Source organism: Lithobates pipiens, unplaced genomic scaffold (genome assembly GCF_037356315.1).
Source record: "Lithobates pipiens isolate NorthernLeopardFrog02 unplaced genomic scaffold, aLitPip1_a1.2 Scaffold_1, whole genome shotgun sequence".
NCBI classification, from domain to species: Eukaryota; Metazoa; Chordata; class Amphibia; order Anura; family Ranidae; genus Lithobates; species Lithobates pipiens.
The window spans coordinates 50,267,714-50,283,670 of NW_027507685.1; the positions used below are offsets into that span (position 1 = coordinate 50,267,714).

The window sequence follows — 15,957 nt, forward strand, 5'->3', positions numbered from 1 at the left end:
CAGGTTTGCAGAGAATTCCAGCGTGGGAATTGTACCCGAGGAGAAAATGACTGCCGCTATGCGCACCCAATAGATATTGCCATGATTGACACCAACGAAAATACTGTAACGGTTTGCATGGATTACATCAAAGGCAGATGCTCTAGGGAGAAATGCAAGTACTTTCACCCCCCTGCACACCTGCAAGCCAAAATAAAGGCAGCTCAGCACCAGGTGAACCAAACAGCCGCAGCTGCTATGGTAAGGGCCTGCCTAGTCTTTCTCTGGAGTCTTGCTGTCTGGGGGCTAATTATCGTGTACTTAACCCATTGCAGGGCCTGCAGTTATTACACTGCTACTCATGGCTGAAATTGCTTACTGAAGAAACACTGGGGCAGGTTTAGTAAAAAGTGGAGGACCAAGAAACTTCTCTATTGCTGATATTTAAAGTGACAGCTGGAATTTAATGGTCCTAGCAATGGAGAAATTTCTCTTCACTTTTTAGAAATTGCTCCCCTGTAAAATTATAGGAGGCTTATATAGCACTTTTGCAGACTGAAAACGCTCTTTTCTGTTCTTTGTATACTTCTAAAGTGTTTATTAGGCCTCTTTTACATGGGCATTGTCAGGGTAAAAAAAACATGCAATGAAGGTGTGTTTTTAACCACTTCAGCCCCGGACCATTTTGCTGGTCAAAGACCGGACCACTTTTTGTGATTCTGCACTGCGTCGCTTTAATCTGACAATTGCGCGGTCATGCGACGTGGCTCCTAAACAAAATTGACGTCCTTTTTTTTTCCCCACAAATAGAGCTTTCTTTTGGTGGTATTTGATCACCCCTGCGGTTTTTATTTTTTGCGCTATAAACAAAAATAGAGTGACAATTTCGAAAAAAAAACTCATTTTTTACTTTTTGTTATAATAAATATCCCCCAAAAATGTATAAAAAAACATTTTCTTCCCTTATTTTAGGGCGATATGTATTCTTCTACATATTTTTGGTTAAAAAAAATTGCAATAAGCGATTATTGATTGGTTTGCGCAAAAGTTATAGCGTTTACAAAATAGGGGATAGTTTTATGGCATTTTTATTAATATTTTTTTTTTTTTTTTATACTAGTAATGGCGGCGATCAGCAATTTTTATTGTGACTGCGACATTATGGAGGACACATCGGACATTTTTTACACATTTTTGGGACCATTGTCATTTATACAGAAATCACTGCTATATAAATGCACTGATTCCTGTGTAAATGACACTGGCAGTGAAGGGGTTCACCAGTGGGTGGCAGTGTAGGGGTTAAGTGTTCCTAGGGGTGTGTTACTAACTGTTGGGGGCTGGGCTTTCATTTAGTGAACACTGATCTCTGCTTCAATCACATGGAGCAGAGATCAGCATCACTAGTTGCTAGGCAGAACGGTGAGATGCCGTTTTAAACGGCATCTCTCCGTTCAGCCGCCCCGTGAGACGATCGCGGGTATCCCTGCGGCGATTGAGTCCACGGGACCCGTGACTGGACTCACGGGGGTTCCTACCAGCACGTGAGCGTGCTGCCGGCGGCGCGCTCGCGATGGCAGGGCGGCATTAGAGATTGGACGTACCTGTACTCCAATATGCCTGCCCGTGCCATTCTGCCGACGTACATCGGCGTGCGCTGGTCGGGAACCGGTTAATGCGCTTCAGCCACCTATCAAAACCCAACAAAGGCCGTTGGATGGCTCATACACAATTTTGTGGCTGTGAGGTTTTGTGTTGCTGAACAAAAAGTCAGACATGTCACTTTCAGCAGGTGATACCACCTGCCAAGGCGCCCCATAGACTTTAATGGCATCATGCTGCAATTGCATTGCAAAAGCATTTAATAAATCTGGTTGCAGTGCAGTAAAGAGATTTTAGCATGTGATCCCTCTTAAAATGGGAATGTCACTTCCTGATCTCGTGCTAACCACAGGCCAGTGGCTGCTAACATATTATTTTATTTTTACTGCAGGTCAGCAGCATCCATGTGAAAGAAGCCTAACTGGCAACTTTGTGTATTTTTCTAAAGAGCAGAAATGACCTGGTTTCCAGCCTGTACATGTTTTATAAATGCCTCCAGTGGAATTATGGTCAAACTGCTAAATTATTCCATTTATTATTACATATGTACTGCATACGTTCTAGTAATACATACACTTTTGTTTTCAGATCACTCTGCTAACTCTTGTTTTTAGCATTACTGGTCCTTTGTAGAAAAGAGTTTGGGTGTCTTCTGAATTGATCTCTTACCCAAACTCCTTTTTTGTACACCAATGAATTGTGGGCTGGGTCATTCCTTGCTCAGCATCTCACATGGGTTAGAGCTGTGTCTGAAGAACCCCAAACTCCTCTCTACTACCTAGAACAGCATCTATTTTTACTAGATGCAAAGCTGATAGAATATGCAAAGAGGAGGCTTCAGGTGGAGAGGTGGCAGAGGAAGCTGCAATGCTGAACCAGAAAGATGAAATCCCTCATCAGGAACTACATGTGTCACCTGTGTGCCTGTACAATGTGCATAAACCACAAGACTGCCTGTACAAAATTACAAATCCCCTGGCAAGTTAAGGTTGTCAAAAGTCAAAATAAATATATATTTCAACTGTGTATTCAGCAGTTTTGTTTAAAATATATCTGTCAAAATATGGAAATGAAAGATACCAGAACCTTCAATAAGTGGAAGAGTGGGTATGATATTAAAGTTGGCAGTGCCCCTACTCAGGCCAAGGACTCAAAACAGAGGGGATTCCCTCTGTTTTAGGAGAGGTAAAGTAAGGAGAGGGTCAGAGAGACTGCAGACATGGTAAGGAGAGGGTCAGAGAGACTGCAGACATGGTAAGGAGAGGGTCAGAGAGACTGCAGACATGGTACAGGCACTGTGGATGGTGTGATGGATGGCTCCCCCCTTCCTCAACATCTCTGTAGAGGAAGAGATGTTGCAGATCGGTGTACATAGCTCTAGGACCTGGGGGAGCATGTCCTCCCTCTACACTTGTTCAATGTGATCCCTGTCCCCTGCTCTTACTCTGTGTCGGACTCCTCTGCTCACTTTCTCCCCAGGACCCTCACTCACATCAGCTGTGTCCAGATCCCAACAGCACACAGGTCCCCTCATAGTCCCGGCCAGTCAGTTCAGCAGTGTCCCAGTGCAGACGGCAAGTCCTCTCCTGTCCCCTTCCATTGTCAGCAGGAAGCCAGGAAGTAGAGCACTTGAGGGGGAAGGAGGACGTTGCAGCTTCCTCCTCTGAATGCTGGGTCCTCCAAGCACCTTATTGTTAGGATGCTATCAACCAATTGTTTTGACAGGCGTTACTTGGGAGACAACAGTGGAAAGCTAGTAGTTCCACTTAATTGGGCGCCTCTTCTCCTCCCCCAGAAGGATGCTGGCTGCTGCTACTCGCAATCGCTTTATATGTACTCGCCAAATGCGAGCACAAATTTTGAGGGCTGGCCTATGTATAGTAATATAGTTTGGGTTTGTCACTAGGATACCCGCTGACGTCAAAGAGCATGCACACTGACGTGTCATGTCACATGTTTGAGTCCCTTTACATTAAAATGTGTTAACAATGTGAATCCAGCCTTAAAATGTATTTCAAGCCAAAAAAGTATTTTTTATTTTGGATCTTTCAGAGGGGTTAAAACATTTTTACATTTGGAGCTTGTACATGAGGTAAAGAGAAATATTTAAATGGAGACACCTGTTCCACTGATGGCTTATGCCAGGTTCACGTGGGACAGATCAATGCGTACTCTGTGCAAAGGCTGTGTTTACCACATGGGGATGCACAGGTGTTTCATGCATCTTGTGCAGGCAGTCCCATTGATGTTTATTGGGATGCAGCAGCTGCACATACTCCGATGCTGCTCCCAGTTCGACATCTGTGTGGGTGCACGACCCCAAATGCTAACAGTATTTCATATTGGGTGCAGTGGTTGTCTCCATGCAACACTGCGTCCCAATAGACATCAATGGGACTGCCTTGATGGAGATGGATGGAACACTTGTGCATCCATGGGCTGGTAAACACTGCCCGTTCATGGGCTACGCATTGATGCACCTTTATGTGAACAAAGCCTAAGGGGATAGTTCCTCACTTTGTAGAGATTTTTTCTAACTACCTGCAGTGTATTCTGGAGAGACGAGGAAGGCAAAAAAAAACCTGACTTTTTTAACATTTCCTGGTGAAATTTGAAAATACAGTTTTGGCTATAGATTGACTATAAAGCTAAATATCTGTTTTAGCAAGTTTCTGCTGTAAACGGTCATTTTCTCACACATGGGCCACACAGCGGCTCTAAAGTAGTGATGTAATTTGTGGTGAAAATAAATAGGCTTAAATTAAAGGGTTTGTTCACTTTTAGTTACAAAACATCCATATACTCAGTGTCTTTGGGACATTTACAAGCAGTACTTTGTTTGGAAAAACAATGCTTACTTTTTAGGCTGTAAATGGCAGAATGTACTGAGAATTGGAAGTGTGGCAACTTAAGAATGACTTCATTCCCTACCCATGCATGCACATTCATGCTTTTCCCACAGCTGAGCATTCTGTGAGACTGAGGCTGGATTCACGCTATTGTGAAAATTGGATGTGGGTTTGCCCGCATCCAATTCAAATAGCAGATTGTGACCCATGGAGCCGGTTCACACATCTCTCCAGCGGCTCCAGTGCGAATTGCACAGGAGCCCTGTGCATCTTTTGGTCCATTTTTTAGGTCTGAATTAGGCCACAAATTTGGGCTGAAATCAGACCTGATAGGTAAATGGAGATGCACCAGACTCCTGCTGAGAGCCGCTGTGTTCTATAGTATGAACCCAGCCTGAAAGAATGGCTTGCACATACCTGTGTGAATAGCTTTTTTTGAGCATTTAAGTTTTTATTGCCACCTTGGTGCATCGTGCACATATCTCACCTCCAATACAACTGCTTTGCTGACAATCAGATGCATCTTAAAGGAGAACCTTCAGACACAACAAAACAGTAAGCTTTAAAATGGGTGTATACATGTGTCAGTTTTTGTATTCAGTTCTGCATATCAGATTTTGTCCTAAAATGTCCCTGCAAGGCTGTCAACAGCACAATAGTTTGACATCACCAGTATTTGCTTGCAGTCTTATTCAGCAGTGAACACGTCCTTATACAACCAATGCAAGTAAATTTATGTGTTTGGTTTTAAATTTAAGTTCAAGTACAGAATACCCAGTGGTTAAAACTTAAAGCTGAACTCGGGGAAAACTGCTAAATATACTTATGAAATACACATATGGGAATGGTTTTAGTTGACAAAGGAGTTGTATTCCTGTCCATTCAGTCCTGAGGTTTATGTAGCTCTGCCGCACAGCAGATCCCTGTCTGGCAAAGCAGGCCTGATTCTTCTAGGCAGTGCTCTCCTCAAGCCTGTGATTGGAGAGTGAAAGAAGAAGCAGCAGACTGTTGAGCTCATCTCTGTCCCTCTGCTTCTATTGGGATGTACATGAACACTGCGTCACAACTAAGGCCCCTTTCACACAGGGCGGATGCTGTCCAGCGGATCCGCCTGCTCAGTGGAGGATCTCTCTGCTGATCCCCACTAAGCAGGCAGATGACAGGTCTGTGTCCGCTCACCTATGCAGAGCGGAGCAGACACAGCACACGCCCCTATCCTTTTTCCATCCGACTGTCATCTGATCTGCCGGACGGATGGGGAATGGATCCCCATCAATCTGTTTTTTGTTTGTTTTTTAGCATCCCGGATCAGATAGTCTAATTGGGTCCACCTAAAAACAATGCTCAGATTGTGTAAAAGAGGCCTAATGCTGTTTTTGCTTCTCCTCTCACTCTGCGTGCTGCTGTACAGGGCATGAGTCTGATACTGTTCCAAATTCAAGTACTTACAGTTGTGCTCATAAGTTTACATACCCTGGCAGAATTTATGATTTCTTGGCCATTTTTCAGAGAATATGAATAACACAAACGTTTCTTTCACTCATGGTTAGTGTTTGACTGAAGCCACTTATTATCAATCAACTGTTTTTACTCTTTTTCAATCATAATGGAAAACCGAAACTACCCAAATGACCATGATCAAAAGTTTACATATCCCAGTTCTTAATACCGTGCATTGCCCCCTTTAACATCAATGAATGCTTGAAGTCTTTTGTGGTATTTGTGGATGAGGCTCTTTATCTTCTCAGATGGTAAAGCTGCCCATTCCTCTTGGCAGCCTCCAGTTCCTGTAAATGCTTGGGCTGTCTTGCATGAACTGCACATTTTGAGATGTCCCCAGAGTGGCTCAATGATATTGGGGTCAGGAGACTGAGATGGCCACTCAACAACCTTCACTTTATTCTGCTGTAGCCAATGACTAGTCGACTTAGCCTTGTGTTTTTGATCATTGTCATGTTGGAATGTCCAAGTACGTCCCATACTCAGATTCCTGGCTGTTTGAATGCAAATATTCTTCCAGTATTTTTTGATAACACACTGTATTCATCTTGCCATCAGTTTTGTGCCTTTGTGCTCACACATTCCCCAAAACATCAGAGATCCACCTTCATGGTTCACAGTAAGAATGGTGTACCTTTTCATCATAGGCCTTGTTGACTCCTCTCCAAATCTAGTGTTTATGGTTGTGGTCAAAAAGCAAAATTTTGGTCTTGACACTCCAAATTACTTTGTGCCAGAAGGTTTGAGGCTTGTCTCTCTGCTGTTTGGTGTGTTGTAAGTGGGATACTTTGTGGCATTTGTGTAGTAATGGCTTTCTTCTGGCGACTCGACCATGCAGCCCATCTTTCTTCAAGTGCCTCCTTTTTGTGCATCTTGAAACAGCCATACTACATGTTTTCAGAGAGTCCTATATTTCATCTGATGTTTTTCATCTGGGTTTTTCTTTGCATCCTGAACAATTTTCCTGGCAGTTCAGGGTTTGGTTTCAACAGAACCCCTCATTTTGCACTTCTTGATTAGAGTTTGAACACTGCTGATTGGCATTCTCAATTCCTTGAATATCTTTTTTTATATCTCTTTCCTGTTTTATACAGTTCAACTACCTTTTCCTGCAGATTCTTTGCCAATTCTTTTGCTTTCCCCGTGACTCAGACTCCAGAAATGTCAGTGCAGCACTGGATGAAAGATGCAAGGGTCTGTCAGTCCAGAAACTCATTGAGCTTTTTTACACACACACACACACACACACACACACACACACACACACACACACACACACACACACACACACACACACACACACACACACACACACACACACACACACACACACACACACACACACACACACACACACACACACACACACACACTAATTACAAGCAAACAGATCACAGGTGATGATGGGGACCTTTAATAGCCATTCAAACCACTTTGTGTTAACTTGTGTGCATGTTGTAAGGCCAAAATCACCAGGGTATGTAAACTTTTGATCGGGGTCATTTGGATAGTTTCTGTTGTCCTTATGATTTAAAGAGTAAGAACTGTTGATTTTGATAATAAATGGCTTCATCCAAACACCAACCATGAGTGAAAAATGTTTGTGTTATTCATATTCTCTGAAAAATGGCCAAGAAATCATAAATTCTGCCAAGGTATGTACACTTATGAGAATAACTGTATACTGCTTACATAAAAAAATAAAAGTAATGTATTAATTAGAGAGCTGCTTTAGTTTGTGCGTTTATCACATCATGGAGTTCAGCTTTAATGTTACATGAAATTATAGTCCATTTTCTTGTTCACCCTGCAGTTCTCCTTTTTAATTTTTCCAGTAAGTGAGTCCAGGGGTCAGCAGATTGACAGTGATCATTTTAACTGTTTTATTATATTTTATAAGAACATATAATTGCACCATGCACTTTGATCTTGTTTAAGTATGTTATGAAAAATAACTAGAATTTGGATACATATGTAACATGCATTGTGTGTATTCCATTCATTCATATGAAATGTAACCCTCTGCAGTTTAAATGCTTTTAGTTGTTATGCATCTGTATAAATTGATTTTTGCACATTCTAAAGCAGCAACCATTATTTACTCAAGTCCAATTCACACCATTAATACAACCTATTGACTACTGGATGTCACATTTAATAAAGATAATGATTTTCACAAGAGGTTATAGAATGGTCAGCTGTATTTCCAGCTTGCCTGACCAAGGCCTACATGGCAGCAGTATTGATTAAATTAAAATCCAAAGCATAGGATGACTCAATTCACTAGTAATCGCCCCATTTATACCGTCTTATGAAATAAGTAAGGCGAGCAAAATTATGTCATTGGTTGCTGCTTTTTTGTATAAAATAAAGCTTGTTTTGTTTTAATATATTGCATTAACAATAGTCGCCATTCAACGCATGCTTAGTTTTTAATACATTGTATAATGCATTCTTTTTTTTCTTCTTTTCACCTGTCCACAATGTCGCTCTTCTTATGACGCACCTCTGCTTGCTGTTTTTTTGTTGTTGTGCTTGATCACTATTGGCCCATTGCCCATCATGTGCTCCCTGCCTGCTAATTAAGACTCAGCCAGCTGTTACATCACTGAAGCGACCCCGCAAGGCCACCCTTGACCTGGTACTTGGACCTTTGACCTTCTTGCTTTGCATGTAACCATTGACAAGTGCATGGATTCCTATTCCTACAAATTGCATACATGAATATCTGTTCTCATACATTCATTGATGTCTCCTGGTTTGCAGCCAATGTTTGTGTTTATGGTAACACTTCTATTGTCCTAATTTAAATAGGTTGTGACATGCCTTATACAAAATTATTACATGTGAATTTTATTTTACAAGGAGTGTTGGTATATTGATATACATCAGAGACAGATTGAGGCAGAATGGGTACTAGGCAAAGCCCCTTCCATTGACATTGATAGGGGTGGCAATATATACACATAGAGGCTTCAGCATTTGCATTGTCTGTTCTGACATGGCTCTATCAGACACTATCTGCCTACAAGTCCATCCTTGTGATGTGAAAGCCTGGTAAACAGGCTGGTTCACAGCAGGAGCCTTGAGTTTGTAGCTGGAGCCCCTGAAAATACACGGGGCTCTATGCTTCCTTCCACATTGCCTTGTTGATGATCTGTCCCTGGTATATATGGAATCCTGTTGAAAAATACACAATTGTTTTTTTTTTTAAAGGCTGATAGAGATAAAAAAAAACACAGAATGAATGTGCTTGATGTAACCTAATCCTAGAGCAGTGATGGCGAACCTTGGCACCCCAGATGTTTTGATCTACATTTCCCTTGATGCTCAACTACCCTGCAGAGTGCATGAGCATCATGGGAAATGTAGTTCCAAAACATCTGGGGTGCCAAGGTTCGCCATCACTGTCCTCGAGCAATATTGCATGCTCTGTGTGACTGTAAAAGGGACACTAGTAAAAAAAAAAAAAATTAAAAAGAAATCTCTTTGGCCAAAGTGTTAAAGCTCAACTTCAATAAAAGAATATTTTAGTTTTCGTCAATGTTCTTTAACATTAGTTTGCCTTGGTGTACATATTGTATACATTATCTGTCCCCTAAAAAAAACTGGTGGATACTTGCAATAGGAGGTAATATACTCCTGTCCGGTGCCCTGTGTCTCCTGCTTTTGCTCCATTTCACTGCTCCATCGGACAATTGTTGTCGATGTTCCACGGACAAATGTTGGATGGCAGGTTTTAAAATTTTCTGCGGACAAATGTCTGTTGGATTTTCCGAGAGTGTGTGTGTGTGTGTGTGTGTGTGTGTGTGTGTGTGTGTGTGTGTGTGTGTGTGTGTGTGTGTGTGTGTGTGTGTGTGTGTACAAAAGTCCAAAGTACAAACACGCATGCTCGGAAGCAAGGATGAGCCAGAAGCGGTCGGTCTTGTAAACTAGCATTCGTAATGGCGAATTAACATTCGTGACATGGCAAATTATGAAATCTCGAAATGCAGCGCACAATTCTCTTTTTCTTTAATGGGATAATAATGAAGCTGCTTTGCTGGTGATGCTGATGGAGTTATTGCAAACAAATTTTCAAAGGCTTTTTTTTTTCTAGTGATATCAAGAATAATTTTATGTTTTTTTTTTTTTTGTTTGTTTTTTGGGCAAGTTACCGCAACACCATTATCCCATAGTTTTTAAGATCAAAGTTACAACTATGTTGATGTCCCTTGTCAATTTTACATTGTATTTTTTTAAATGTAACTGCCTACTCCCAAACTGTCATTTGAAGTAAAACACATAGCTAAGTATTATTCTCCACGTTTTTTTTTTATTATTGTGCATTAAAAAAGAAAACAAAATTAGATATGTTATCGAACTCGACCAAAAAGTGCATTCCATGCATCCAAAAATATATGAAATCATCGTTATTCAACTAAAAAATAGAATAAAAGCCTCATGCATGTGTCCTGCTTCTTAATATAGGGGGTCAACAATGCCAAGAGTTGGGCATATGACATAATTGGTCACGATTAATAAAGTAACCAATTTTTGGTCCAAGAAATCCTCCTCCTGTTCCTGGACTTGGGTCAAAGCAATAACTCCAAGGCTAATAATAAATAACATGTTATATCCTCTGATTCCACAACATGTCTGGTTGACTAACGGCGGTTTAGAAACAAAATGAAAAGCGCGAATCAACACTCGCCAAACTTCTACTAACACAAAATTAGCAGAAGGAGCCAAAAGGGGGGCACTAAAGAAAAACCACATAGTATGTCACTACGTTAAGGTTTATTGGCTGACAATTCCTTGCCGTTTGTATGCAAGGCAAAATCCAGGCACACGCCTTTCGGACAAAAGTCTGAGGTTTTGTCTGCATAAAATCTGATCGTGTGTACAAGGCTTGACAGAGCCAGATCCAACATTTTCACCTGTTCCCAGATCCACTTGCCGGCTGTAGCCAAAACAAGGTGGTCTTACCTAAATTCTGAGTTTATTTTAGATCACATGGAATTCAGATTGAGGGCTTAGATTCCCATGATTGCCCTCAAAATGCCATGATAATTTGACAGACCAGGATATGTCTGTGTGATGATTTTTTGTTTAGGGTCCTCAAGTGTTAGCAGAAGCTAGAGGGTGATTCAACCCACCTACACCCAAATAAAACTGAAATAGCTTAATTGAGCAGCTGTAATACATCCCATATTAAATATGTTGCTATTTTTCTTATTATAGCTGAAACAGAAAATAAAATATTCCACTGAAAGAATGTGATAAACACAATGATTAAGACTTCTTTTGCAATGCAATATTTTAGGGTTATAAGGCATTTTAATGTGCAGTATAATATATAAACTGCAGTATGACATAAGAGCCGATCTGAAAACATATCTTTTAGGTGTTCTCTTGACATAACTCTCATTATTTTAAATGGGATGCTGTCTTTTGCATATCATTTTTTGTGCCTTGGACGATTGCATAAGCTCAGTTAAATTGTTTGCCTATTCTTTGTTTAGATGGAGAACTGTGCTTCATTTAAAGACATGTTTCATATTCTATTTAGGTTTTTAAGTGCATCTCTGAAGGCTCTCATGTTTTCCTGAACACAGACATTTTTGGCAGATCAGTTGGCATAGAGAAAAACAAAAGCACACCTTGGCTCAAAAGATGGACATCTAAAACTGAATAGAGAGGGTTTATTCTCATCATTGGTCTTCTTGGCAGAATGGAAGCACAGCATGTAATTCGGTGTGAAGGAGGTGGACACCATATTTGGTTTAGTGATGAGGGTGTATCGTGCATGAGGCAGAATTAAAGCCAATGTTTTCGACAATAATCAATTTGTTGACATTAATGGGGTCTGGAAGGGTAAAATGCCAGTTTTTTTCTTGTCCGTTTCCTTTTTGGAGAAATGTCTCCTTACTTCCTGTCTCAGAGAAACCGAGTTCGACAGACAGAAAGTGGTGGGACATTTCTGCAATGTGGACAGAGACAGCAACAAAAATATTTTAATAAAAGAGTAGGGAAGGGATAGAGCCTCAGCCGGGTTTTTATTGCTGTCCGAACCTTGCTGTTTCTAGTAGCTCCTGTTCTCTTTATTTCTTGTCCTGATGTGTCACAGCTAAAATAATTTACAGGTAATATAATATGTCAACCCAGTAGTTATAAATCTTCCTCGCTCTGTTCAAACAATGTTTTGCCTAAAGTTGGGCTTTAATGTTGACTGTAAGCATGTCCTCTGATCTATCCAATATATACGGTGTGTGTGTGTGTGTGTGTGTGTGTGTGTGTGTGTATGTATGTATATGTGTGTATATATAATATAGTGTGTGTGTAGATATATAAATAATATATGTTACATGGCTACATGTGCACATGGTTAAATTTGCAATATACTCCGTTACTCAATCTGTTTTAAATCATTGAGCTGCAAACCAGATTTTCACCCCTGTAATGGTTTTCATTGCTTTAACTCATGCCAACACTACTCCTCTTTTTGAAGTGCATCCCTTTGTATTCCAAACATAACATAACTTATTTATCCCTCATCACTATGTGCTGTTCATGTACCAAGTGGCCACAAGTGGGTTTATCCTTTTGAGATGCTGAAGTGTTATTGAACACACTTAGCTGCTGAAAGGTATGGTATGAACACCAAAGAAAAAAGCAGTATAAAGTCTTGGAGCAGAAATGTATTTTTTGCTAATTCTCCGATCAAGTAGTCAGACTACCAGCTCTTAGTTTCATTTGTGTCTGGCTTTCTTTCAGCCAGCTGTTCTGTGTTTTTATTACAGGGCTTTTTTTTGATCAGTAACTGGGCATTTTTAAAATGATGCATTGAAAGCGCAGATCATAGAAAAGTTTTTAATTGAAAAGTTATCCATCCACAGGAAAAGCAGTTCAAGTGCCCTAGTGTGTGACTTGTACATGTTCAGTACATCAGTGTAAAAACGGATAATGGGTCTGTTTGTGGGCCACAGGATCATGTCATGTATGGCCATAAATGCAGATATATATGGATGCAAAACCTAGCAAAAATGATTTGTTTTAAAACAAAATGTAAATGCTTCTATGATTGCACTAAGGGATAGCAACATAAAATTTCACAGTTGAAAGCAAATACTGTGGTAGTATTAGAAATAATACATTTCTATTTATTCCCAACTTAGATCGGTTGAAGTGTTAGCTGCTTATTTCTACCCTACCTAGTGCGATTTCATATATTTTTTTTTTTATGTGGTAATATTAGCTTAAGCTTCAGAGAGGGGATTGGGTATCGCCTCTAAATTGTGTAACCAAAAGGATGTTTGTACCTTTTTGTGGGAAGATTAGTTCAAAGTATCACTTTAAGGACACTGTCCACTTGCCAAAATCTTTTTAGGGTTTTCCTGGCCCACTTTTATTTAAATAAAGTTCAAAACACATGGGTTACCCTCACAGGGGTTTTTCAGCATTTCTATTCCACAAGCAAATGCCCATCAGCTTCCTAGCTTTTGGTTACAATGCGTATGCACTGACATCAGTTGCTTTCAGCTGTGTGGACTCCTGGGCAGAGCCTCCTGCTGCACAGGATGGGTCCTAAAGTACAGTTACTTCCAAGCTAAAAGATATTGTGCAGGGTTGCATAATCAATGGGTCCTGGTTGCCCACAAAACGTTGATGCAGAATGGGAGGCTTTATCCCTCCCAAGTCTCCATGAAGTCTCCAAATTCCAGGACCCAAACCAAGATTTAACAAGCCATGAGAAAACGAACTATCTTATTTTCTCTCTATATGACACATGTCCTGGAGGTCTCTTTCCCCCCCCCCATATGGGTGAGAACCCCCAGGTGACCCCTAAACCTTTTATGATCCTGCAATCCAGTCTCGCCTGCAAAACTGCACTCAAACTACAATTTTTCACCATGACATAGCTTTGTCCTGTCACACATATTAGCAGATCTTTTTAGGCTAGAAACTTTGAGCAAAACTTTGTTCAAACTTCAAAACTTCAATTCTGGCTAGATAAAACAAAAAAACATGAAAATTGCTTTGTAGTGGGACCTCCTTTAGAATGTAATCTGGTCAGGGTTATTTCTAGCTCTTCTGCCATACATTGCTTAATTTTCAGAGAATGGCCACCCACCAAGTCATAAGACAATATTTATTTTAACTCTGGCTTTCCATGTCGTATTGTCTTAGAAAGGTTAGGTGTTCTAGCAAGGCATTGCTTAAAGTATGCTTCATCTTTTGTAGCAAGGTGTCCAAACCAGGCAAAACGATACCTAATAGATTTGTATAAAAAAAGTAAACCTCAATTCTCTTTTGGCTGCTATAGACCTTTTTCTTTCAGATGAATAAATAAAGCCCTATATTCATTGCCCTTTTATTAATTTATATAGTCAATTTGAAATTTACACCACTAGTCTACTTTGAATTTCATGGTGTCCTGCACACATTAGTAGAGATGGCATATTTCATATATAGATTATTTGGAATCTGTGAAAGGAACAAGATTCCTGAACTTTTCCACAAAAATATGGACTAGATATTGCAAAAACATATGTGGCTCATTGCTATGGGACAAGAGCCATTAAATATTTTTATCATTTATAATTTAAGGTTATGAATTCGAAGATAGCCAATGTTGTTTGCTATCTTTATGCACTGAAATTCATTTTACATTTATGCATACCTTAATTTACATAAGTGCATTTTCTTGGACAGAAAATAAGTGCATTTTCTTGGAGTTGCCAGAGCAACTCCAAAAATATTGACAATTTCTGAATTGTAATAGGATAAAGACAATACTTACAAATTTATAATTGAAAGCTGGCTAGCATTTTTGAAAGCTTTGCGAGTGTTTTACAAACTGTTAAAAATTGCCCATGTGTAGTCAATTTATCCAAGGCTTTTGTGAATATATAGCCCATTAAAGAGGAAGTGAACCCTGATGAGTTTACTTCCTCTTTCATTCCCTGCAAAGGTAAAGCTTAATGGACTACTATGTATCACTTACCTGACACAGGAGCCAGCAATGTCACCGCTGTCCCCTGTAGTCCGGCGCATCCATCTTCTCGGTGGGGTCTCGCAGCTCCGCCACTGTCATTCGTCGAAGCCGCGATGACGTCGCTCCCGCTCTTGCGCACAGGTGCCGAGACGCGCGGCATCTTCGTCATCGAGGATGCCACGCTTAGTGCGCCCGTGCGCCGCTGTCTACGGCGCATGCGCCGTAGACAGCGGTGCCCGTCTTCGGGCAAATATCTCCTAAACCGTATAGGTTTGGGAGATATTTCTTGGACCTACAGGTAAGCCTTAATCTAGGCTTACCTGTAGGTCAAAGTGGTTTGTAAGGGTTTACAACCACTTTAATCTCAGTCTGTCTCCTCCCTTTTTTTTTTTTTTTTTTTTTTGCTTCTTATGCTTTTCTGTTTTCCCACTTTGGTGGTCTTTGTGCGTGTTGTTATTGGCAATTCATTTCTTTTCAACTTACTGCATTGTTATCCCACTCTGCTCTCCTATTTCTTTGTATCACTTCCTATTTGCATATTTCACATGCCTGGGTCAAAAGACAACCCACAAGGACAAGTTTTTTGGAGTCCAAAGATGTACATGGCGAGCGCCATTCCCAACACAGAAAATTCAGTTGTCTAGGTTCATCTGCAATCCTCATTTGCAGCCTGTCCAAAGTGTAGTAAATGCATACAAAGCAGCATAGGGAAGAAGTTGATGAATTTTAAAACACATTTTTTGTGGGTCTTAGGAAGTCGTCAATGAAATTAATGATTTGCCTCATTAGAATGGCAAAAATCAAAAAGTTGATTGAGCACAGCAGCTGTAACATTAGTTTAAATGTTTACATTATGAATGTTGCTAAAAACTGGTTATCCAAATGAAGAATGGGAAGTCTATATTTGTAGCAATGGCAACTTGATCTAGTACATGTGGTTTATAATTAGGTCAAACAACCCGACCGGTAATTGTGCAGCAAATAAACAGTAAAAGATGGTCAAACCTGGGCATTACCTTTATAAATTTGTCCCTCTGGGGTTTATTCACT

General features: G+C 40.4%; 1 protein-coding gene across 5 annotated transcripts in view; it reads left to right on the forward strand.

Moving 5' to 3' along the window:
* Nucleotides 1–15,957, forward strand: part of MBNL3 (muscleblind like splicing regulator 3) — a 195,351-nt gene that overhangs the window by 157,964 nt on the left and 21,430 nt on the right. For 4 of the 5 annotated variants that reach the window (XM_077493823.1, XM_077493606.1, XM_077493784.1 and 1 more), the window contains 2 exons: nucleotides 4–240; nucleotides 8,518–8,571. In XM_077493823.1, coding sequence (XP_077349949.1) covers nucleotides 4–240; nucleotides 8,518–8,571 — 291 coding nt within the window. The remainder of the gene's footprint in view (nucleotides 1–3; nucleotides 241–8,517; nucleotides 8,572–15,957) is intronic. The other variant, XM_077493732.1, reaches the window with a different exon arrangement.